The following is a 27076-nucleotide window of genomic DNA, read 5'->3' as shown; positions in this document are numbered from 1 at the left end:
GCTCCGGACATATTTTATCCACAGAGTAGTCCTAGGCTATCAAACCAATTGTTTTGGCTTTATCTTTCAGATGTTGCAAAAGGAAAATGTGTTCTTTTATTGCTTTTCCAAGTCGTTTAACCGTTTATCCTTAATCATCTGCAGTCTGTGTGGGAATAAGTCTTTCAAAGATCACTGAACTTTGCTTGATTTAAAATCAGAGTAGAATTCATTTTATTTAATGTGGGAAGCCTTCTTTTCAGAAACTTGACCCAAACTGGCTTTCTAGCCTCATAGAATTTAATTGAAAAAGAATACCATAGAAAAACACAGCCAGATGCACAAATGTTTGTTCATGGGTTAGATTGTCATAAGCTTTATGATTCTTTGTGGTTACTAATCATTGAAACAATTTTAGCAGTCAAGATTTAGCAAGTTGAGATGAATTAATGAATTTTCAGTTGCATCATGGAAATGTAACCCTAGGCTACCCATAATGTATATCACTGTTATCATAGTAAGCTTTCTCCTTGCCACTGGTCTATTAGAATCCTTGATGATTTTAGGAACACGTAATAGATTTGTTTTGTGGAAAAGCTAATAAGTCCATTAGGCCACTGGTGTGTGGAAGTGATCTGTAAAGAAATAAATTCCTTCAGTTCCCACATCAGCATATCACAAAAGAACCATATTGTGGGTCGTTTGGAATTTTACAGATCTCTTCAAGGAGCAGTTCAGAATGGTTTCTAAGAGTGCTAAATCTGTATCTTGGTGCATGGGTTTGGCTGGCATGGATTTGGACAGAGTGGGCCAAACAGAGCTAATTGAGGTAGGGAAAAAAACAGGCCATAATGGTGAATAGAGTTATTTGTCACCGAGTTTGTAATGGGATTTTCAATTAATTCATGCAGGCTTCCAATGCCTTACATTAGCCCTGTCAAGATGAACTACAGCCACATCTAAAATGCCATCCGCTATTAAACGGTGCATGTCAGTGAATTTGTAATTTCTTCTGTTCAACCAGAAGATGAATGGATTCTACTCAGAAAACAAATGTGTGCTTCAGAAATGCACATTTCAAAATCCTGAACACTTCCTAGGAGGAACATTCTTTGCATTGTTATACAGTGAATATGTATTAAAAATGTAATTGCTATGTGAATTCATCTAAAAGGGAAAGCATCCAGCTGTGGAGAGACAAATACATTGTCAGGTGCCCCATTTCACTGGTAAAGAGGCTTTTTACACTGGGTAATGATGACGATGATGACAATGATGATGGTTCACACATGTAGCATGTACTGCCTGCTGGGTCATTTAAGGTGTGGCTTATACACATGAATTCGCTAAATCCTCACAACAGCCCAAATGAAGAAAGAGGCACAGAGCGTTAACCTGCCCCAAATCACAGAGCTAGTAAATGGGATTCACACCCTGCAATCTGGCTCTGGAGTTTGTGCTTCCAGCCAATACCCTATACTGCCTGATCAGAGTCTCTTCAGCTATTGTACAAGAGTTTTAGTACAGTACTTGCCAGTTTTCTCTCTCTCTCTCGATTGCTGTGTTTTACTATTATTTCCTCAAACCTATTTTTGGAAATATTGTTAAGCTGTGATAACTAGCCTTGAAGAAATACATAATATAGTGGAGAATATAATGAGGCATCTGTGAGGGTAGAAAAAAATTAGAATTCTTCTTTCCCCAGAGTTGGACACTAATGTAATGTGACCAAAGTACACAGCATTGTGAATGGCCAGAGTTCTTGGTGGGCATTTCCTTTCTGGGCACAGCAGAATTGCTTACAAGATTAGGTCAAGGCAGAGTAACAGGAATGACGCCATTGGAGGCCAGATCTTAAGACAGAGTCTGAAAGTCAGAGGTCACAGGAGGGTGTCATTACTCTGGAAGGCTCAACTTCCCAGGACATTGGCCTCTCAGGGAAGTTCTCATTAACCAATTACAACATCACATGGACTAAGCCAAGGCAAGATGATTGCCAATAGCATTTTGAGAGCAATAGTTAATATTCCTAAACAAATGTTTAGCGAAACAAATTTGGCTTATAGGTAGTCCAGACTCTAAGTCTCTAAGTAGAAACCAAACTAATTTTTGAAAATTGTGTTATGAAATTCTGTTGCCATCAAGGGTATAAAACTTTGATCTACTTTTTACAGGTCGGGGGGCAGACAATGATATAAGTAATGCTAACTATATTGCTCTACTTCATTGGAAATATTAAACTTAAAAAATATTCAACTAGTTGAGGCCTGTGCTTTGCACATAGCTCTCTGCCTGACTGCCCACTTCATGTCCATTTTCCACACTACTGCCAGACTGATCTGTCCGGCACATAGAACCTAAGTCTATTTGTGCATTAAACACGTAAATTACTTACCATTACCAGAAGAACGCAGCAATAAAAACTCTTTCATATGTTATCAAGACCCTCAATAAACTGGCCTCTGCCTACCTCACCTTTATGTTCCGTAATTCTTTTCCAGGAATACTGCATTCTTTATGCTCCCCAGTCCTGCTGCACATGTGACTTCTTACCTCCAGGTCTTTGCTGGTGCTGACCCCTCTGCCTGGAATGCCCTTACTTTTCTCTTTCATTCATTCACTCCAACCTCGACAACTAATTCCTGTGCATCCTTTAAGTCTTGGCTCATGTGTCACTTCCTCCAGGAAGTGTTTCATTTTCCTACTCACCAAACACCAGAGACCTATGTTCTTGGTCCCCATAAGTGGTGTGCATATCTTTATCATTACATTTATTACACTGTATTGTAGTTATTACTAATATCCTTTAAGAAAAGAACTGTCTTATTCTTCTTTAAGGCATCAGCACTTGCACATTGCCTGGTAAAAAGTAAAAGCTTGGGCCGGGTGTGATGGCTCATGCCTGTAATCCCAGCACTTTGGGAGGCCGAGGTGGGTGGATTATTTGAGGTCAGGAGTTTGAGACCAGCCTGGCCAACATGGCGAGACCCCATCTCTACTTAAAAATGCAAAAATGAGCCAGGCGTGGTGGTGCTTGCCTGCAGTCCCAGCTACTTGGGAGGCTGAGGCATTAAACTCACTCAACCCCAGAGGCAGAGGTTGCATTGAGCCGAGATTGCACCACTGCACTCCAGCCTGGGCAACAGAACGAGACTCCATCTTAAAAAAAAAAAAGTAAAAGCTTGATAAATGTTTTCTGGAAGAGTGAATAAATAAATAAAGACTCCAAAAGCAGAAGCCCTGTAATCTTGTTCAGGGAATTATTATAGACATGTTGGATTTGCCACTTATCTCCTGAATCAATGATACGCAGCAGCACTCAGAGAGGCCAAAGATCTTAAAGTGACAACTGATGCTCAAGATTGGGCACCCCCAATGCCGTTGAAAAGTATCATATTAATCAGTTGATGATTAAATTGCACTGGGGGTTATGTACACAATTTTAAACTTGTCATTTAAAACAGTAATGCAATGCAGGAACATTAAATTCCTCATCTCTTAGCTTATCAGCCTAACAATGTGATCTCTTCCAGGAAAGAGCAAAGTTGAATGATCTTAGACTGTGAAAGACCACGTGTCTATACACTTACAGATTATAAACTTGGGGATGGCAGGGACTGTGACTGTCTCACTCCCTGCTGTATCCAGACTCGTGCACAGAGTAGACCCTCATTAAATACTCGTTGAGCTCATGAAAGAGTAAGACCTACTGCCCACATTAAAAGCAATATCAGGAAGAGATTTGCCCAAAAGCCAAACTCTGATTTTTATCAACCAAGCTTAAAAGCAGTTAGTAAATTAATAAATTTGGTTTAAATTTTTCCCCTCAGTATTTATCATTTCTCCTCAGTGTTTATCATTTATCCTGATGAATAAAGTAGTTAATGTAGGAAGTTAAGCTTGTTTTTTATGAGTTCTTGAGAGGCAGACCTGGCAGTCATGCTTTCCTATACTGATAACCTCGAAGAAACAAGGCAAAACACCCACTAAGTTAAACTTAAGAATAGAAGCCTAAATCATGGCTGGTGCATGGGTGTCGTACTGTTCTTATGTCACTATGGACAATTGTTTTGTGTTTTCTATTTATTGGTAACACATATATATTGTTTTTGTGTGAGATTTTCTTCAAGGGGTACAGTGTGGATTTGATCTTGACTTTAAAACAATGACAACGCAGCTGTATTTTCAGAGACATTTTGGGACAATTATTTTATTAAAATTCATCCCTCTTTTATTTTAAAGGGTATACCTCAGTTACCATGTGCCAAAGCATTATACAACTACGAAGGAAAAGAGCCTGGAGACCTTAAATTCAGCAAAGGTGACATCATCATTTTGCGAAGACAAGTGGATGAAAATTGGTACCATGGGGAAGTCAATGGAATCCATGGCTTTTTCCCCACCAACTTTGTGCAGATTATTAAACCGTTACCTCAGCCCCCACCTCAGTGCAAAGCACTTTATGACTTTGAAGTGAAAGACAAGGAAGCAGACAAAGATTGCCTTCCATTTGCAAAGGTAAAGGTAGAATGTGCTTGTTTTCTGTTTGCCAGCCCTACCTCTGTACCCAGATACATAGAAATACAGCTTGTGTTGCCTTTTGCAAAAAAAAAAAAAATACAAGTTTTGTGTGAACTACTCACTATGCTTCTGAAAATGCCTAGAAGCAGTCTTTAAGTCACAAGGAAGGTAATTTTATGCACAGACTTCTTATATGAAAGATTATTTTGGTTGATGCTCTATGTGGTATCATTTTCATATTTAGAGTCTGAATTTATTTCTAAGCCACTTTAAAGGGTGTATGCACCACTCAGGGATTTTAAAGTACCGAATTATGAATAACAAAATGAAATGTCATTACTTTCATATTTTATATGTAAATTTCTTTGCCTAAAAGCATACAGGAATATATCTGCCGAATTGATAAAATGGTTTGGAGTTTTAAGCAGAATATTGTGATTTTTGTGGAGAAAAGCGATAGGATGTACATTTGAGTAGGCATTTGGTTTATTTTCAGAAAATGAGGAGCATCTGAGAATCAATCTAAAACAGAAACTCAGGAGGCTAGGGTAGGTATCATTTGAGGTTGCAATTTGTAGATCTTAACAGAATTAGCAGCCAGCTCCCTTGCATAGGAGTTCATAGCTTTGTAACAGTTGGAAAGGACACCAGGTGGGCTGGTAGCTACCTTTTAATTCATGAAAACATTTAATCCATGTACTAAAGATATGTCATAGCATTTTTATTCACGTACTCTTTAAAAAAACATGAGTCTCTTTATTGAAAAGGAAAATTAAATGACAAGCTTAATGGTACAGCTTAATGATCAGGTAGATTAATGATTTGCTGTTTCTTCAGGATGATGTTCTGACTGTGATCCGAAGAGTGGATGAAAACTGGGCTGAAGGAATGCTGGCAGACAAAATAGGAATATTTCCAATTTCATATGTTGAGGTAAATTAATCTGTAGAAACTTGAACTGTGTTAATATTCAGCTTACTAAATAAATCTTAATTATGCAATTTGAGTATTAAGAAGTCCTCACAACAAAAAGCACCAGGAATGCCCTGTTACAGATGACTGGACAGATCAGAAAGAATTCCTCCATCCTATCCAACAATTATTGAAGACAGTGAGATACTTGAAACTCTTTACTTTTTCTCCCTGCTAAAAGCATTCCTATGTCTTGTTAAATGTCACTGTATGCTTATTGTCAGTCACCTACACTATTTCCTGTGTATTCCATTTGCTGGCTTTGGTGGGAGTAGAAAGTTGATAAAGTTCTTAAGTAAGATGGAGAAAAGTGTATTTGTTTATTTTTTACTTACTTCTTTGGTTACTTGCTGCATCAGCAGAACCAGAATAGTGATTTGCAAAGTGGGGCTTCAATAAACATTTGTTAAAGAAGTCAATGAATCTTCCTCCATCCCATCCCAGCAACTGCTTAGCCCCCTTTCCCTTTTTAAATCAGCTTTGCTTGGAAAGCTTGTGGCCAAGCTTGACGTAGTAAAGTCTTTTTAGAGAGTATGTGTAGTCACATAGTTGCATTACTTTAAAGAATAATACAAGCTGAACATAAACAAAGGAGTTACAATTCATAGTAGACTTTCATTACATCATATATCATAAACTAAACGTCCTTTGGGAGTAAGAATTTCTTGGTGAAAATAAAATCGAAGGCATTTTCAAAGAATGAAGCGTGGCCCAGACAACCATTCAAGGTTAGTTGAGGCCATGGAAGGCTTCTGGTAAGAAGTGAGGTCCTAGTAGATACCTGTGTGATGGATAAATAAGGGTTAACCAAGAGACATGGAAAAGGTGTATTTTATGGCAGGACATCCAGACAGGGAGACCAGCATGTGCAAAAGCCAAAAAGTAAGAGAGAGCACAAGATTGTTTGGGGAATTGAAAGTAATCCGGTTGTTTAAAATATCAAAGCACGTATCTTAAGCATGTAAAAATGAAAAACCACTGTCACTTATTTTGCAATCTTTTTATCTGAGGCATTTGTTTTGGCATGATTTTGAAAACTAAAATGACAAACTGTATCATTGTAGCCAGCACTCAATTTCCTCCATAGAGAGTGAGATTGCCAACGTTTTCATAAAAAATCAATTTGACTACCGTATATCCATGGGAAAGTAATTCAAACCATGTATGAGTCTTGAATTTTATCCATACTCTTCAGATGTTCCTGTTTACTGAAATATTTTTTTCCTCCTTTGAAAGCAAACAACAGAAAAAAACCAAACAACCCTTAACTCATAGGCAGTCCTTCCTGTACATTATGTATATATTCTAACTGTGGGTCATGGAAAACTACAAGCACTTCCAAGTATTTGAATAGTTACACTGAAAAGCATGGGTAAGCACAGGATGAGTAATGAAAGCCTGTCTTTACTTGTTAGGTATTATCAATATTACATGCTGATACTTGGTTTGTGATGCATGAAAAGGGATTACTATATTTTTGTTATTGGGTGAGTATAGAATTGTGCAGACGGGCATAAAAGATCCACCCATGGCAAATCCAGAGTCACTTCAAGTCACTTGACTCATCAGGATTATTTACTCTGACTTAAGTTGGAAAGATAAACTGCCCAAGTAGAAAGTATTTTCATTCTGCTTCTTTTCTTTCAAATGAGCATTTTCCTCATTTGAACCAGAATCTTGCCATTTGAGATGTGGTAAACAAGTTGTCTATCTTTAGGAGCCTATGAACATTTCTTTGATGTCAAGCCATCAGATTGAACTTCCTGGTAGGGAGCAGAGCATCTAAGGATTAGTGACACCTGGTTTAGCCCTTAGGGGAATAAAGTGGAGGCAGACTTCAGTCGCAACCTGCTGAAATTCAACTATTTCAATAATGTCGATTGTCTTACAGGGCATTCTTAGCTGTGGTAAAGCAAACTATAGGAATAAAAAACTGGGGCTTTTTCTTAAGTAATGGTCTTTCTCTAGCTCTGTAAACCTATTCATATTTGCCCCACTTCAGGGGCCAGACAATCCCAGTATAAAAACAGGCTGCATCACAAAAATTGGTAAATAATTCTCTTATAAATAGACATTTAGGTCTCCATCAGTGTTAGGTATTTTGCTTTTTTTGTACAGTCCTGCCAAAAACTGTTATCTCCCAGAAGTTTTGAGAAGATTGAATGAGATGATGTATCTCCAAGGGTCTGACACCACTATGTCTTATGCATAGTGGTTTGGGGCTCAGATTAGACCATCACAGAGAGGGTACCAGAGCATAGTAATAATCAAATAAAAGAACCTAACTACCATGTGTAATGAGAGAAGCTGAAACTCCCCCTTGACTCCTGCTGGCCGACTTAGGTAATAGATATGCCCAAGGAACTCACTTATGGCAGAAAGTCTGCACGGGATGGGCCTTGGGGTAGGATTATGGACCTGGAGTAGAATCTCTGGGTCAGAGGTTCAGATGTGGAGCTGTGGAATTAGGAGGGAAGGTAAACTGTAAGGAGCTGAGCACTGGAGGTGGGTAAAGAGAGGACTGAGATGGTGAGAAATGCTACTGGAATAGTTTGCCCTCTCTTCCTGTCCTCAACTATCCTTTTCTTCCGCAACATCCTGTGACTATGGACTGTAATCTCCACATGCACTGGAATAAGGTGATAAAATAGCAGTGGTGGTATAGTGACTTGCAAACAAATCTCCTTTTTTTTTTTTTTTTTTTTTTTTTTTTTTTTTTTTTTTTTTTTTTTTGAGACAGTTTCGCTCTTGTTGCCCAGGCTGGAGTGCAATGGCACAATCTTGGCTCACTACAACCTCTGCCTTCCGGGTTCAAGTGATTCTCCTACCTCAGCCTTCCAAGTAGCTGGGATTACAGGCATGCACCACCATGCCCGGCTAATTTTGTACTTTTAGTAGAGATGGGGATTCACCATGTTGGTCAGGCTGGTCTCGAACTCCTGACCTTAGGTGATCTGCCTGCCTCTGCCTCCCAAAGTGCTGGGATTACAGGCGTAAGCCACTGCGCCCAGCCAAATCTCCTTTTAATAATGCAAAACACTTTGCTTATTAAAGTAGAACACAAAATTCTACAAGACTTGAATGGAGGAGAGTCTGGTTGGGAGAAGTGAGTAGGGGAAGGAATGGCTATATAAATGGCCCTGGATTCTTTGCCTTGGAGTCCTTGTTGAGCTCTTAAGATAAGGGTAAGGGTTCTCTTGCTTTGATCACATTCACCCTTCCCCTCTGGAGATTCTTTCAGACCTCTCTTTGTTCGAGCCTTAGAGGTTATGGATTCTGTTCAATTTAGATAGGGCCTTTCTTCACTTGTGTAAGCTGGAAAATAGTAAAGGTTAAAAGCAATTCTTGAAGATACCATGCCAGGATATGTATAAAAGGGTGTATTTTTTAAGGACTGAATACAGTTTTAAAAAAACAAATTTTTAATCTGCTTCTTTCTTTGTTCAAAAACACTAGTTTTCTGTAAAATAGAAGGAAAGATTTTTAACCCTATTAATTTGTAGCTGACTCATTCATTCAAGTTTGGATGACATAATTCTTAAGCAAGCAAAAAATTTGAATGAAATAAGTGCTGAATATGGAATTTTGGATGCTTCCCAAACATAATTGTGTATTGTAGGCTTACGGTGAACTATAAATTTTTATTAAGTTTCTCATTTTATTTTGATTCCTAGTCATTTGTTTGAAATATCGCCCACTGAGTTTTTCAACACCAAAAAAAAATTATTTAGCAACTTGCTCCTCTGCTATAGATGATAAAAGGTAATGTGCAGAAGGCCTGAAGTTGGAGTGGCATTATAGACAACTATTCTTACTCGGTAGTTACTGCCAGAAACAAGGGCTGCATTTCTCATTTGTTTACATCTCGTGTCAGCTGTCACTTCCTCTGACAGACTTTCTCTCACCTCATCTAAGGGAGTGCCTCCTCTTCACTTGCTTTACCCCAAACACGTACTGGTGCCATAGTGGGAGAAAGCTTGGACTCGGGAGCCAGATGGCCAGGATTCAAGTCTTTTTTTTTTTTTTTTTTTTTTTTTGAGACAGAGTCTCGCTCTGTCTCCCAGGCTGGAGTGCAGTGGCGCGATCTCTGCTCACTGCAAACTCTGCCTCCCGGGTTCCCGCCATTCTCCTGCCTCAGCCTCTCGAGTAGCTGGGACTATAGGTGCCTGCCACCGCGCCCGGCTATTTTTTTTTGTATTTTTTTAATCTAAGTGACTTTGGGCCTGGCTCTTCATTTGTAAAATAATAAGTTCCAGTGATACTTAAGAATAGTGCCTGGTACCAGCAAGAGCAGTGTCAGTGATGGCTGTGATTATTATCACCATTGTTATTATTATCCCTAGAAATTATTAACACTTTTTTCTGTCTGTGAGTATTTCCAGTTATTTGTTGATGTGGTTACTAGCTGACCCCTCACCCTCCATTTCTCCATTAGAATTCAAACTCCCAAGGGCCGGTTCCCCAGGGTCTTTGCACAGCACCTGTAGTAGGCTTTCAATAAATAATGGTTGAATGAATGAGCAACCTATGAACTTTTATAATGAAAGGTTCTAAACCCAAAACAAACATGTTTGTTTCTACATTTTTCAGCTAATTCTCCGATCATTTACTGCTTATGTGTATATCTTATCATTGGTTTATCTTGGTGTTACGTCAAGATGTTACATTCTTCAGACCAGCTGGTCTGTGTGACCTTAATGCGAGCTTTTTTCCTGTTTTTCTTTCTTTTTTTTTTTTTTTTTTTAAACTAGGCTATTTGGTTGTACCTAGTTTAGAATTTTCCCAAATTAATGGTAGCAATACTCTATGGATTAGATCTTGTAATCTCTACTGGTTATTTATTTCTTAAATACAGTTGTCCCTCAGTATCCACAGGGGATTGGTTTCAGGATTCCTCACGGTTTCCAAATCTGCGGATGCTCAAGTCCCTCACATAAAATGGCGTACTGCAGTCAGTCCTCCATTCCTCGGATGTGGGGCCCTAAGATGCATGTAGAGGGCCAGCTTTGTAGAGAAGACCCCTCTGGGGGTAGTATAGGTCAAAGGATATAAAATTTTAGTTATGTAGGAGGAGTAAGTTCAAGAGGTCTATAGGGTGACTATAGTTAATAACAATATATTATTGTATTCTTGAAAAATTCTAAGAGTGGATTTTTAAGTGTTCTCACCACAAAAAATGATACGTATGTGAGGTAATACATATGTTAGTTAGCTCAATTTAGCCATTCCACAATGTATACATATTTTAAAACACCATCTTATACATGATAAAGATATACAATTTTATTTGTCAATTTAAAAAGTAAAATGTTAAGAAAAAAAGACTCACTGATTCTTTCTGAGATGAATTTTCACCTATTTGCAATTTCTCCTTTGACTTACTTTGAGCTGAGGTAGGATAGACTTATTGTCAAGGATCCTTATTTTTAAAATAAGTTTATTGACATAAGTTACATACAACAAACTACACATATTTAAAGTGTACAATTTGGAGTAATTAGTTGTATTCAACTTCTAGAATCAACCATAGACAAATCATGGGAGACATTTCTCTGGCTATGGATAGAGTGTGTTATCAGCCTTAACAATGGGAAATCAAAGGGCTCAGGGAGCACAAGTGGCCTTAAAGGTGGGGGTGCTAGCTTCCTCTTCTAGGGAATGAGAGAATTGGAAGGTAATGTCTGTGTTCCAAAGAATAAGAAGTAGAGGCCGGGCGCGGTGGCTCACGCTTGTAATCCCAGCACTTTGGGAGGCCGAGGCGGGCGGATCACGAGGTCAGGAGATCGAGACCAGGGTGAAACCCCGTCTCTACTAAAAATACAAAAAATTAGCCGGGCGTGGTGGCGGGCGCCTGTAGTCCCAGCTACTCGGAGAGGCTGAGGCAGGAGAATGGCGTGAACCCGGGAGGCGGAGCTTGCAGTGAGCCAAGATTGCGCCACTGCACTCCAGCCTGGGCGACCGAGCAAGACTCCGTCTCAAAAAAAAAAAAAAAAAAAAAAGAAGTAGAAGTGTAGGTACATAGTTTGAAGTTGCCAAGGTGACCCCTGGAGGAGCTAAGAATAACAATGCTAACTTTATTTTTTAACTAAAAGCCTTTCCTCTTGAGAATAATGATAGCAGAAGGGTACAATAATAACCTTTGATCTAATAATCAAAGAGTTAATTGAACTATATAAAAAAATAGCATCATTTATACTGTTGGATATATTTTTTCCTTTAGATGTATTATTTTCCTTTAAAATTAAAAAGTTAAATCAATGTTTATAAAAGAAATTTAGGGAGATTGTGGGGAAGTTGAGAAGAGGGAATTACTGTGTTGCTTAGCATCCAAATTTCCCTTTCAAACCTGAAGTAAATAAATTTTTATAAGTGAAATTTAAAGACATTGTTGAGAAGTCAGTAAAGGAGAATTACTCTGTTGCTTAGCACCATACTTTCATCTGTAATTCTGACTGACTGAATACATTGGATCTGCCTTTGAGTAGCTTTTTTTTTTTTAAGCACCGTAGACTATGTCCCATGGTGTAGGTTTTCATATCTTCTGAATGCTATCCACTTGATACAAGTAATTATTGCTTTTCCTTCTGCCACAACAATAGAAGGAAAAGGGAAAATGAGCACTGGCTCCTGAAGTTCTAAAGGCAAAGGCAGGTCTCCTCTGAGCTCCAGGAACAGCTGTTTAATAAATATGGCTAAAGACGTAATCCAAAAAGGAGTTGTTTAGGTTAGGTAAGGATTTAGGGTAGTTTATGCTCTATCTATTATTCAGAGGCTTCTTTCTAATTTAAGAGTTTCTTTTTGTTTTCCATCAGGAAAACATTGAGAGAGCTGAGATTGTAAAGATCAGTTAATGTTTATGGAGTTCTCACTTCACGAATGGACAGTTTCCAGTACTCTAGGTAGTTTCATAGAACATAAAAATGCAGATTTCCTGCATAGCCTTAATCAGAGGCCTAGGCTAATCATCAAATGGTATCTAAGGTCCACAATGACTCCCTAAAGAATCGCCAAGTTCTTTAACCTGGCCATATTTTGCTACATGTACTCAGGGCCCTAGCTAAGTTTACTGATCATTCCTGGAAAACATACCCTGGAATTGCTCTCTTTACAGCTCATCAGGGATATTTCTTTGTCTGTATAGAAAGCTCACCTTCAAGGTCCAAATAAATACTATCATTCCTCATGAAGCCTTTCTTCCCTAATTTTCATATGCAGCAAAACAAATTCTATGAAACGGAACCAAAAAAAAAAAAACCGTTCTCCTTGCTTTGAACTTCTACAGTACCCCGTTTATACCATTTATACCATTCTTACTTGCCTGGAACATGCTAAGTGTATAATTAGGTTTGTTGATGATTTATTATTTTCCTGTGTTTCTTGAGAGCCATCTTATGTAAAGGATTTTTTAATGATTTTATTTCTACAATATAATCATATTCCAGAAAGTTTGGAAAGGAAATGAATAATCCTAAGCGTCATCGTGTATAATTTTGGTAAATATCCTTCCATTCTTTTTCCTTATGCTTTAATGATATTACACACATGATTTTGCCTCTCTCCATATAATGGTAGTACTACTAAACATCAGTTTTTATGACTGTCTAATAAACACTCTAGTAGCTAGCCTATAATTTAATTATTTTTACCATTTTGTAGACAAATGTCTTGCTCAGGGGGACACAGAGCCAGGGATTGAGAAAGGAATCATGGCCTCCACTCTGCAGTTCATTGCTTCCCTAGACTTCTGCCCTGCCCTAGTCTCAGAGCACACTCAATAACTAGCATTCCTAATGGTTGGGCAGAATCACTATTATTATCCAGCTTTGCTTAAAAAGTGTATAGGGCATTTTAATGTTTCATAACAAATTATGAAACATTTCATTTTCTCACACCTAAAAGGTTAATTTTCAGAAATGAGTCACTACTCAACAACTTTAAATATCTGAGATTGCCTGTTTTTATGAAAAAAATCAAACTAATTAAAACCATGATATTTTAATGTCTTTTCAACTTTTTATTATTATTTAAATATTTTATTATTTTATATATACAAGCTAAATTTTTCTAGTAACTAAAGCTTTAATAAGCGGAATAGGTTCATTTTAATTAATCAAGTGTTAAGTCATGTCTTATATCATGTAAAAAAGACTTAATGAATATTCTATTCTGGTCCAGCATGTGTGTATGTGTGGCATATAAATGGCTTGAACAGGAGCATCTTTATTACATCAATGGGGAACAGGCTTCTCTAGAATGAAATGGAATGTTTTAGGAAAGTATTTTTCCTGAGTGTTATAAAACAACATTGCTTTTTATAATAAAGTTTAGTGATAATGTACCTATTAGGCTTCACATATTTGTGAGGCAAAAATTCCTTTATGTGTTGAGAAGAAGGAAGATCTCAGACAAACGTGCAAAGTCCTGATCGTCAATATCCTTGGTACAGTATTGTCTTTCTGTGCCAGATTCCTTCTTGGCAATCACCAGTCCCCCACCCTGCCCCCCATGCACATCCACACGTGTTTTAAGTATCCAGGATAAGGGAAATACTTGTTCACTGATTTGTTAGCTGATTACACATCACTATGGAATTTCTGTCAGTGTGTCATTTCACATTGACAAATTTTCACTTAGAATTAATGACAATTCCACGTTCATAACCTCCTGAGATACACGTGTATTTCTTTTATAGTATCCCTACATCTGGTAATCAGGTTGTAGAAAATAAAATTTGTCATTGGAATTACACTTTTGGCTAACAGACATTTCTGATTTATGGTGTGCATTCAGTGAACAAATATGTAATAGAAAGAAACATATATATAAAACTTCATGTATTGTCAGATCCAGTAAACACAGTGAAGTGAACTGAGACCAATTTAAAAATTATCCATTGGTCTCTCTCCCCAGCACCACGAATAGACTGCACATCTGTTGCTCCAGAAGTAATAGGTATTTGTACCTCTTTATACTTAATTTTCAGGGTTGAACTTTTAAATTTGTATGCACATTCACTGTTCACAGTTGGGAAGGGTTTTTCTTCCTTTGCGGTTGCTGTCTTCTCTGCCCAGGCCTTTCATCCTCCAGGAACTTGGTCACATCTTTTATATCTTTACTGTTTTGCATGTCAGTTATTCCCTTTCCCCTGGCTATCCTTTAATATAGGAAAATGATCAGCTTTTTACTCTCCCCAAAAACCTATTCCTTGACTACACTTCCCTCAAATTATGATTCTACCTCTTTTCTTACTTCTACTAAACTTCTCAAGAGAATTGCTTATCCCTGCTCTCTGCCTCTGCTTTCTTACTCCCTGCAGTTAGTGTTAGCCTGTGGTCACTCCAGTCTCTCAAATTTTCCTCCTGTTTGCTACGAAGTGACTTTTCTTAGCTCTTGTTTTTGTCACTTTGTCCTCTCAATAACATCTACCACTATTCTTTTTTAAAAATATATTTTTTAGGCCGGGTGGTGGCTCACACCTGTAATCCCAGCACTTTGGGAGGGTGAGGCAGGTGGATCACGAGGTCAGGAGTTCGAGACCAGCCTGACCAACATTATTATATATATATGTATATATAATTATTATGTATAATATATAATATATGTAATATATATAATATGACCATTATTATATATATAATATATAATATATAAAATATATATATATTTTTTACAGATTCAGAGGGTACATGTGCTGGTTTATTACATTGGAATTACATGCATATTGGTGAGGTTTGGGCTTTTAATGTACCTATCACTTACATGGTGAACATCATACTCAATAGGTAAATTTTCAGCCATCACCCACCTCTCATCTTCCCACTTTTGGCATCCTCAGTGTCTATTATTTCCATCTTTATGTCCACTTATAAGTGGGAAAATGCAGTATTTGATTTTCTGTTTCTGAGTGATTTCACTTAGGATAATGACCTCCAGCTCCATCCATGTTGCTACAAAAGACATTCTTTCTTTCTTTTTTATGGCTGCGTAATATCCTAAGGTGCGTATATATCACATTTTCTTTATCCAGTAGACCGTTGATGGACACTCAGGTTGATTTCGTGACTTTGCTATTGTGAATAGTGCTGCAATAAACGTACAAGTACAGGTTTCTTTTTAATAAAATGATTTCTTTTCCTTTGGGTATATACCCAGTAGTGGAATTGCTGGGTTGAGTACACTATTCTTAATCTCTCTGAAACTCTTTGCCTTTTTCATTTGTGGGGCATTGGTTGGATGGTTGGCCTGTAAAACTTTGCAAGGTCTTCTTGTAGATTCTAAGATTCTGAGGGCCTTTTGCTTTTCCTCTTACCCCTACTATTTTCTTCTCTATTATTTCTTCCCTAAATCAGAGATCACCAACTAGTACGATCCCCATGACTTTTATACTTGACTTAGAGTGGTTTTTAAAAATTAGTTGTTGAGATGTAAACTCAGGAGGTTTTACATAAGCTTTCCTTAAAAAAAAAAAAAAAAAATCAGTTGACCCTGCCAAGCAGTTGCCCATTGAAAGAAAGCAGACACTCCCCAGTTGACCATAGTTCACTATAGTGTGCCTGCCATTCTCTGTTGGTCTCTGGCCTTCTTCATTCATTGCCCTCAACTGCCCAAGCTATGCAGACACGTGAATTTGCACCTCCTATCCTTAATCCATCATGCTGTTTCTTAGGTCTTCTTTTATCATGAGTCAGAAAAGATGTGTCTCTATTTCCCTATTTCTCTCATTTAGTACTGTGCCTGGCTTTTAATAGTCACTCAAAAAAACATTTGGGTGAGTAAAAGGCTCCATTAGGTTTGATTCTGGTCACTGAATACCTGAGGACCCTATTCCCAACACAGAGGTCTTTGCCTATTGAATATTTCGAGTGGGATATTTTTGTTTGGGTTGAGAATAGGTATTTGTACTTTACCTAGGCATAAAACTTTACAGATCATTAAGTCTTGCTTCATGTTACAAATGAGAAATGGGAGGCATAACCCAAGATCAAATGACTTGCCCAAGGCAACAAAGCAAGTTAATGGCAAGCTGGGACTCTGAGTAGTAAGAATAACTCATGTTCATATAGCACTTTATGTATTACAGAACACTTTAACCCATGCCCATTTCTACCTGGGGTGTGTAAAATTGATGTTAGCTTCCCATTTTATACAGCTAGGGAAACCAAAACCATGGAATTTATATGGTCTACCCAAGGTTACTGAACCAGTGAGGACAAAGACCTAACTCTAACCTAAACCTTTTGGCATGAAGTTCAGGGCTTTTCCTGTGGTTTTCTCTGACAGTCCCTTTTTCAGCTACCTCAGCTAAAATTCATTTTAGGCTTTTAATGACATGTACCCTCTTTTTATACCTTACATTTCAAAATCAGAAACCTGAACAAGAAAATTCTAGTTTATTTTGTTTTTAACAGCTAGGGCCAACAGAAGTGAAGATAATGAAAATAAGTGAAGAGCTACGTAACTGATGTTTCACCTTCCTAACCTAGTGCAGCCAGTTAGTTAACTTTGAAAATCCTTTTCCCTTGGCAGGATGTAGTGAGGCTTGTATTAGGAGTCCGTGTTCCTCCCTGTCCTACTGCTTAAATGAGTAACCCTTGTAGTTGCTGCCAGTACACTGCTTCAGGACCCAGGAGGCTTCAGAAATGTGGGCCATAGCGGGTCAGGGGAGTCATTTCAGTCTTCTTTTCTCTGTTCAGCAAATTCTTTGTGCTTAATGAGCCTCAGGAGCACAGCCACCCTGTGTTGCAGCTTCTTTCCCTACAGGAGCTATGGAGAGTCTAGAGCTGTGCCATCCAACGCACATGTCGCTGTTGAGCAACTTGCAGCGAGACTCGTCCAAACTGAGTGGGATGGAAGCACTCCATTTGCACCGGGTTTCAAAGACATAGTACAAAAAAAGAATGTACCAATCTCAGTACTTTTTTACATGGATTACATGTTGAAGTGATCATAGTGTAGATACATTGGGCTAAATAAAATATATTATTAAAATGAGTTTTACCTATTTCTTTCTGTCTTTTAAAATGTGGCTACCAAAAAATCTAAATTCCAAGTGTGGCTCATATTATATTTCAGTTGCATAGTGTTGGGCTAGAGGCAGCACTTCCTTCCCTTGGTAGTTCTAAGAGACAAACATTTTTATTCATTCAACAAATATTTACAGAGACCTTAATGGAGCTGTTACCTGAGGGAGGCTTTCATATCAATTTTAAAAAGACTCTTGAGTAATCCCTTCAGTCTCTTAGTTATTCCTCTTCTGTGGGTAAGTCTTGTATTATAAATGAAGACTGAGCTTGCTTTTATATTTAGGTCATCCAAAAACAAAAACCTTATCACCTAAATTGTAGGGAAGAATAGGAGACAAATGGGAATACCAGTTTCTCATTGCCATTATGGACCATTTTGCAAAGGACTATAATGTGAGGCAAAATATTTTCATGTCTGCTGAGAGGATGTAAATGGGCGTGAATTTCCATTCCATAGCATTTCATTCATTCCCTGATTTTCTTCAAAGTGACTGACTTATCTGGGGAAGGAACATTGGACTTAGTGATGCAGTAGAATGTTGAAGTGATACATTTAAAACATGGCATTTCAAACCAGTGAGGAAAAGATGGACTGTTATTTAAATGATGATAGGACAACTGCTGAGTCATGTGGAAAAACAAAGTGCTAAATGCTTTCCCGACCTTATTCTTTATGCAAAACCAGATGGGCATATGGTTCACAGACGGAGATGTAAAAAGAAAGAATGAAAAGAAGGAAACATTTAAAAAACTAGGAAAAAATGTAGGTTTCTTATTTAAAACAATTGTGGAATGAAAAGATTTTTAAAGCATGATGTTAAATCAAGATGCAATAATGGAAAAAACTGATAAATAACAAATTAGAACATTATTTTTAATTTAATAGACAAATATATACACACATATATACATATAAGTTAAAGAGCACTTTACATAATATTATGTAAAGAAAGAATATTTATAGCCAGGCGCAATCGCTCATGCCTGTAATCCCAGCACTGTGGGAGGCCGAGGCAGGCGGATTATCTGAGGTCAGGAGTTCGAAACCAGCCTGACCAATATGGTGAAACCCCATCTCTACTAAAAAAATGCAAAAATCAGGCCAGGCGCGGTGGCTCACACCTGTAATCCCAGCACTTTGGGAGGCCGAGGCAGGTGGATCACGAGGTCAAGAGATTGAGATCATCCTGGCTAACACGGTGAAACCCTGTCTCTACTAAAAAAATACAAAAACAATTAGCCACGTGTAGTGGCAGGCGCCTGTAGTCCCAGCTACTCGGGAGGCTGAGGCCGGAGAATGACGTGAACCTGGGAGGCAGAGCTTGCAGTGAGCCGACATCACGCCACTGCACTCCAGCCTGGGCAACAGAGCAAGACTCTATCTCAAAAAAAAATGCAAAAATTAGCTGGGCCGTGGTGGCACTTGCCTATAATCTCCACTACTCAGGAGGCTGAGGCAGGAGAATCACTTGAATCCGGGAGGCAGAGGTTGCACTGAGCTGAAATTATGCCACTACACTCCAGCCTCAATGACAGAGGGAGACCCTGTCTCCAAAAAAAAAAAAAAAAAGAGTATTTGTATCAGTGTATAAGAAAAATACAAACAATCCAATAGAAATATGGATAGAGTATGGAAATAAGCAAATCCTAAAAAAAGAAAATAGATGCTTAATCTCATTAATAAATAGAAATACAAGTTAAAACAATATAATACACCTTGTTACTTCAAAAAACGATTTTTAAACTTACACTTTGATCTAGCAAATTCCACTTTTAGGAGTTTACCCTATGGATATGCTTGTACAAGCCTGCCAAGACATAGTAAATGGCAACATCTCTATAAAATGGAATACCATGCTATCAACCTGTCCCTATTGATATGCAAAGATGTTCATGAAATATTGTTTCATGAGAGAATAGAATGGATTGCTTGGTTTTATTTGTGTTAAAAATCAATAAAGTAGATACATATATAACGACATCTACATAGAAAGTGAAGGATAGATTTTAAATTGTTAAATGGAAATCCATCTGGGAAGTGGATTGGGAAGAGACAGATGTGGGGAACTGGCTGAGGCCTTTTACATTTTACTTCATAATGTTCTATACCAGGGGTGTTCAATCTTTTGGATTCCCTGGGTCACATTGGAAGAAGAATTATCCTGGGCCACACATAAAATACACTAAATCAATAGCTGATGAGCTTAAAAAAAAAAAAGAAAAGAAAAGAAAAAACAAAGCCTCAAAAAAATCTCATAATGTTTTAAGAAAGTTTACAAATTTGTGATGGGCTATATGTAGAGGACCGTGGGTTGGACAAGCTTGCTCTAGTGGGTTGTGAATTAAAATAATTACTTCTCAGATCTACTGTTTGTATCCTGTAGTGCTCAGAAGCTACAGACTGATTCATCTGTAAAGCTTCCTATAAAATAGTAACTATTCAACTTAGTTCTCATTAAAAATTTTTTCTCTTTAAAATATTGTAAGTCCCGCCTTTTAAAAAAGGCTATATTCTCTCTAGCAAAGAGGGCAACCATACACAAAAAAGTTTATTTTAATGTTTCTTAAGCTGCCTTGTTGTTATTATTGATATTATTTTTGTCAGTATTTCATCTCATATTTATTTATACTTCAAAACACATTCTTTCTACATTTTAGACTTTTAGACTTTTTCTCCAAAAAGGGACATAAGAATTTTAAGATTAATAAATATTTTAGTGTCCCTGCTTTTATCTCTAGTATACTGAATTTTACCTTATATCCAACCTAAGTCTTATCAAAGCTCCTTACCAAATGCTTGGAAGAAGGTATTTTAGGATACAAATTTATTTTGCAAGTGATGAGTGTACTCCTAACATTAAAGGTCATGGTTAGATAAATGTCACAGAAAGCTCACACTACTGAGCTCAAACATTCATACGTGAATTTTATCAAAATTCTATTAGAAGCTATCAGATCCTTGGTTTCCTATTGTTACCAAAGGTTGCTATACTTACAGCAAAGGCTGCTTTATGTTTCTGCCTGATTTACTTAATGCCTCTACCAAATAGTCTTAACTTTATGATTTTCTCTGGAACTGATACCGGAAGCAAGGAGCAATGTTTTTTAATACTAATAATATATGCTGCTTCCGAAGAAATCTCAAGTAATTTTAAAGTATGACAACATCTTGCTAACAAATATTACTGTCCATGCATAAAAATCAAATGCAGAAAAAAATATGCTAGGCTATTTAGAGGAATAGAAATGAAATAGAAAAATGAAACTTGTCCATTTAAAGTGAGATTATGCATTATACATGTGGAGAGCTAAAAGAGACCTAAAAATCACTGGCTCCAGCTTACTTTATAGATGAGGAAGCTGTGAACAATAGAGGTAAAATGGCTCCCTTAAGGCCCCAAAGGTAGGTAATGGCTGTTTTAGGACTAGAACTGTGGTCTTCTACTTGCCAGTTGGCTTGTTATATCACTCCAGGATGTGTCTACCTGCATACACATAATTCTGCATAAATTTTTCTAAGCATCCAACCCTGTGGTCCAGCAGTTCTACTCCTGGACATGTACCCAATATCCAGATGGGAGCTTATGTCCACCAAAAGACACATACTATTCACAGCAGCGTTGTTCCTAATAGCCACTGTCTATTGGAAGGAAGGAAGACAGGAAAGGAGGAAAGAAAACCCACATGTTAATCAGCAGTAGATGGATAGATAAATTATAGTATATTTACACAATAGAATATTACACAGCAATTTAAAAGAAAGAACTACTGACTCATGGAGCAATATGGATAAATCTCAAAAAGCATGTTGTTGAGCAAAAGTAGCTAGACATAAGAAATTATGGAAAGCACTGTGTTATTTTTATGCCTGTTTGTAAGCTCCTTAAGGGCAGAGATCATTTCTCTGCATTTGTAGATCTTTAGCACCAAGCACATTATTCAGCACATAATTGGTGCTCAGAGTCCAGGCACAGTGGCTCACGCCTGTAATCCCAGCACTTTGAGAGGCTGAGATAGGAGGATCGCTTGAGCTCAGAAGTTTGACACCAGCTAGACATCATAATGAGACCTCATCGCTACTAAAATTAGCTGGGTGTGGTGTTGCGTACCTATAGTCCCGACTACTCAGGAGGTTGAGGCAAGAGGATCGCTTGAGCCCAGGAGTTCGAGGCTGCACTGAGCAATGAATGTGCCACTGCACTTCAGCCAGGGCAACAGAGTGAGACCTTTCCCCCCAGCCCCCCCAAAAATAGATGCTCAATGTGTATTTATTTTAATGGAGAATATATGATATGAAGAAAGACACAAAGGAAGCACCCAGTATTGTTCTGTTGAGAAAGCAGCAGGAAATATTGGGAACAATATTTTAATCCTCAGATGTTTATACCAGAGCACAGCATATGGAAACCTGAAATACTAACACAATGTTGAATATATAACTGACACTTGGCCAGCCAGGTATGACCATGACAAGACTACAGTAATTTTTCAGAACCTTTCAAAACAGGCACCAGTAATGGAGCCTATTGTTTGACCCCAGAATTAATCTAAACATGATATCAAATAGATGTGATAGTTTCCTCTAGTCATATTTTTTGCCTCAATGAGAAGAAAGTCTTCTCAACTCCCTCCTCTACTTCTTACTCACTGGGACAGGAGTGCTGAGTTGAGCAGTCAGTTTCCAGCACACTGATGAGGTTTGCGCTTTTGAAGATTTGTTTCTAGGTGTCTAAATAAGCTTATGGTGGAAGAAGACATTCTCTGGCTCCTTTTTCTCCAGCATTGCCAGGTGCGCTGGCCCTTCATTTCATGAGGGTGTTGTGTGTGGGATGGAGGAGATGAAGTAGCTTTTCAATCTGCTTTGTTTCCAGGCTCCGTACACCCAGCCTGTGCAGGAAAGGGGACCCTACCCCTCCATGGTTCACTGCAGTTTATTGGAGATCTACAGTGAGGTTCGGGCCACCCCCACCATAATATAAAGCATTACTTTGCTTCATTTGGGCTTTTTATTCTCAAGGTGGGATAGCTAGACCAAGAAAGGATTTGTAAATTCTGGATCTCCTGGCCAATTGCCATGAAAATGCTTTTAATAGGGCCACCCTTTACTAGCACTTCATTTTCATCCCTAAACACATACCACAAGAAATCTTTATGATCCTTTCTCCCGCCATTGGTACTTCAGGCATTGACAGGTGTTATTCTGGCATTACCGCCTATTATTTCTGAACGATTATCACGTGGAGAAACTTCTTAAAGTCTGAAGAAGAGATATGGTCATGTTTGATAAAGATTTATCTTACTAATTATATATTAGACAAGCCACCTGAATTTGAGTCCCCAAGGAGGCTTAGGAACAAATTGTCAGTCAATTTGCAATCATTTGTAGAAGCAGTGACTGCTGAGCTCCAATTAACACGGCTTTGTGAGGAAGCAGTTGTTCCAAAGTAAGTTCATTTCATAAAATATTGACGAAGAGGGTTTCCATTCTTCTAGTAGAGTGATCTTATCAACAGGATGAGAAGACATAGCCTGAACAATTTAAGTGGGAAAAATAGTACATGATGTTATTTTATATAAAGACATTTGTGAAGTGCCCAGTATGTAATGCTGAGATGGAAAAATCACTGTTCTCCTTAATATTATATTTAAGTTACCTTTTAAAAGTTTATTATTTTGCATCTCAATTTTTTTTGAGAGGTTAAGCTATGCTTCCCCTTACTGTAATATCTAGGTAAGTTATATGCAGCTTATTGTCATTGTTATATGCAGCTTATTGTCATTGAAGCATTCCAGAAATGTTTTATTTTACCCTAGGGAAAACAAAAGGCTTGTGTTCTTTCCTTTCTTGCTGATAATATCAGTGGAGTGCACAGATTTTGACCCCTGGTACTCTTAATTTACACCAGGGCTTTTCTTTTTTTTTTTTTTTTGTTTTTTTTTTTTTAAGAAGATGAAGTTTGATTTGATCTGATAGCCGATATAAACAAGCTAAATTGCTTTTGTTTACTTAAGTTGTTGTCTCATGCAACATTCTTTTTTTTTTTTTTTTTCCTATGGGAGGTGAATTCTTTTTTTTTTTTTCTTTTTCTTTTATTTTTTTTTTTATTATACTTTAGGGTTTTAGGGTACATGTACACAATGTGCAGGTTTGTTACATATGTATCCATGTGCCATGTTGATTTCCTGCACCCATTAACTCGTCATTTAGCATTAGGTGTATCCCCTAATGCTGTCCCTCCCCCCTGCCCCCACCCCACAACAGTCCCCGGAGTGTGATGTTCCCCTTCCTGTGTCCATGAGTTCTCATTGTTCAATTCCCACCTATGAGTGAGAACATGCGGTGTTTGGTTTTTTGTCCTTGCGATAGTTTACTGAGAATGATGTTTTCCAGTTTCATCCATGTCCCTACAAAGGACACGAACTCATCATTTTTTATGGCTGCATAGTATTCCATGGTGTATATGTGCCACATTTTCTTAATCCAGTCTATCGTTGTTGGACATTTGGGTTGGTTCCAACTCTTTGCTATTGTGAATAGTGCCGCAATAAACATACGTGTGCATGTGTCTTTATAGCAGCATGATTTATAGTCCTTTGGGTATATACCCAGTAATGGGATGGCTGGGTCAAATGGTATTTCTAGTTCGAGATCCCTGAGGAATCGCCACACTGACTTCCACAATGGTTGAACTAGTTTACAGTCCCACCAACAGTGTAAAAGTGTTCCTATTTCTCCACATCCTCTCCAGCACCTGTTGTTTCCTGACTTTTTAATGATGGCCATTCTAACTGGTGTGAGATGGTATCTCACTGTGGTTTTGATTTGCATTTCTCTGATGGCCAGTGATGATGAGCATTTCTTCATGTGTTTTTTGGCTGCATAAATGTCTTCTTTTGAGAAGTGTCTGTTCATGTCCTCTGCCCACTTTTTGATGGGGTTGTTTGTTTTTTTCTTGTAAATTTGTTTGAGTTCATTGTAGATTCTGGATATTAGCCCTTTGTCAGATGAGTAGGTTGCAAAAATTTTCTCCCATTCTGTAGGTTGCCTGTTCACTCTGATGATAGTTTCTTTTGCTGTGCAGAAGCTCTTTAGTTTAATGAGATCCCATTTGTCGATTTTGGCTTTTGTTGCCATTGCTTTTGGTGTTTTAGACATGAAGTTCTTGCCCATGCCTATGTCCTGAATGGTATTGCCTAGGTTTTCTTGTAGGATTTTAATGGTTTTAGGTCTAACATATAAGTCTTTAATCCATCTTGAATTAATTTTTGTATAAGGTGTAAGGAAGGGATCCAGTTTCAGCTTTCTACATATGGCTAGCCAGTTTTCCCAGCACCATTTATTAAATAGGGAATCCTTTCCCCACTTCTTGTTTTTGTCAGGTTTGTCAAAGATCAGATAGTTGTAGCTATGTGGCATCATTTCTGAGGGCTCTGTTCTGTTCCATTGATCTGTGTCTCTGTTGTGGTACCAGTACCATGCTGTTTTGGTTACTGTAGCCTTGTAGTATAGTTTAAAGTCAGGTAGCGTGATGCCTCCAGCTTTGTTCTTTTGGCTTAGGATTGACTTGGCGATGCGGGCTCTTTTTTGGTTCCATATGAACTTTAAATTAGTTTTTTCCAATTCTGTGAAGAAAGTCTTTGGTAGCTTGATGGGGATGGCATTGAATCTATAAATTACCTTCGGCAGTATGGCCATTTTCACGATATTGATTCTTCCAACCCATGAGCATGGAATGTTCTTCCATTTGTTTGTATCCTCTTTTATTTCATTGAGCAGTGGTTTGTAGTTCTCCTTGAAGAGGTCCTTCACATCCCTTGTAAGTTGGATTCCTGGGTATTTTATTCTCTTTGAAGCAATTGTGAATGGGAGTTCACTCATGATTTGGCTCTCTGTTTGTCTGTTACTGGTGTACAAGAATGCTTGTGATTTTTGTACATTAATTTTGTATCCTGAGACTTTGCTGAAGTTGCTAATCAGCTTAAGGAGATTTTGGGCTGAGACAATGGGGTTTTCTAGATATACAATCATGTCATCTGCAAACAAGGACAATTTGACTTCCTCTTTTCCTAATTGAATACCCTTTATTTCCTTCTCCTGCCTGATTGCTCTGGCCAGAACTTCCAGCACTATGTTGAATAGGAGCGGTGAGAGAGGGCATCCCTGTCTTGTGCCAGTTTTCAGAGGGAATGCTTCCAGTTTTTGCCCATTCAGTATGATATTGGCTGTGGGTTTGTCGTAGATAGCTCTTATTATTTTGAGATACATCCCATCAATACCTAATTTATTGAGAGTTTTTAGCATGAAGGGTTGTTGAATTTTGTCAAAGGCCTTTTCTGCATCTATTGAGATAATCATGTGGTTTTTGTCTTTGGTTCTGTTTATATGCTGGATTACATTTATTGATTTGTGTATGTTGAACCAGCCTTGCATCCCAGGGATGAAGCCCACTTGATCATGGTGGATAAGCTTTTTGATGTGCTGCTGGATTCGGGTTGCCAGTATTTTATTGAGGATTTTTGCATCAATGTTCATCAAGGATATTGGTCTGAAATTCTCTTTTTTGGTTATGTCTCTGCCAGGTTTTGGTATCAGGACGATGCTGGCTTCATAAAATGTGTTAGGGAGGATTCCCTCTTTTTCTATTGATTGGAATAGTTTCAGAAGGAATGGTACCAGTTCCTCCTTGTACCTCTGGTAGAATTCAGCTGTGAATCCATCAGGTCCTGGACTCTTTTTGGTTGGTAAGCTATTGATTATTGCCACAATTTCAGAACCTGTTATTGGTCTATTCAGAGATTCAACTTCTTCCTGGTTTAGTCTTGGGAGGGTGTATTTGTCGAGGAATTTATCCGTTTCTTCTAGATTTTCTAGTTTATTTGCATAGAGGTGTTTGTAGTATTCTCTGATGGTAGATTGTATTTCTGTGGGATCGGTGGTGATATCCCCTTTTTCGTTTTTTATTGCATCTATTTGATTCTTCTCTCTTTTCTTCTTTATTAGTCTTGCTAGCAGTCCATCAATTTTGTTAATCTTTTCAAAAAACCAGCTCCTGGATTCATTAATTTTTTGAAGAGTTTTTTGTGTCTCTATTTCCTTCAGTTCTGCTCTGATTTTAGTTATTTCTAGCCTTCTGCTAGCTTTTGAATGTGTTTGCTCTTGCTTTTCTAGTTCTTTTAATTGTGATGTTAGGGTGTCAATTTTGGATCTTTCCTGCTTTCTCTTGTGGGCATTTAGTGCTATAAATTTCCCTCTACACACTGCTTTGAATGTGTCCCAGAGATTCTGGTATGTTGTGTCTTTGTTCTCGCTGGTTTCAAAGAACATCTTTATTTCTGCCTTCATTTCATTATGTACCCAATAGTCATTCAGGAGCAGGTTGTTCAGTTTCCATGTAGTTGAGCAGTTTTGAGTGAGTTTCTTAATCCTGAGTTCGAGTTTGATTGCACTGTGGTCTGAGAGACAGTTTGTTATAATTTCTGTTCTTTTACACTTGCTGAGGAGAGCTTTACTTCCAACTATGTGGTCAATTTTGGAATAGGTGTGGTGTGGTGCTGAAAAAAATGTATATTCTGTTGACTTG

General features: G+C 37.9%; 1 protein-coding gene across 3 annotated transcripts in view; it reads left to right on the top strand.

The window, feature by feature from the left end:
• SH3RF1 (SH3 domain containing ring finger 1) overlaps positions 1 to 27076 on the top strand; it is a 187888-nt gene that overhangs the window by 115000 nt on the left and 45812 nt on the right. For all 3 annotated transcript variants that reach the window (XR_009212944.1, XM_032148888.2, XM_032148887.2), the window contains exons 3-4: positions 4222 to 4497; positions 5338 to 5433. Coding sequence is in view for 2 of the 3 variants with exons in the window: in XM_032148888.2 (XP_032004779.1) it covers positions 4222 to 4497; positions 5338 to 5433 (372 nt within the window). In the remaining variant the exon portion in view is untranslated. The remainder of the gene's footprint in view (positions 1 to 4221; positions 4498 to 5337; positions 5434 to 27076) is intronic.

This window comes from Hylobates moloch, unplaced genomic scaffold (assembly GCF_009828535.3).
Source record: "Hylobates moloch isolate HMO894 unplaced genomic scaffold, HMol_V3 SCAFFOLD_3, whole genome shotgun sequence".
NCBI lineage: Eukaryota > Metazoa > Chordata > Mammalia > Primates > Hylobatidae > Hylobates > Hylobates moloch.
The sequence above is the reverse complement of the archived record's forward strand: the minus strand, read 5'-3'. Positions and strand labels throughout refer to the sequence as shown.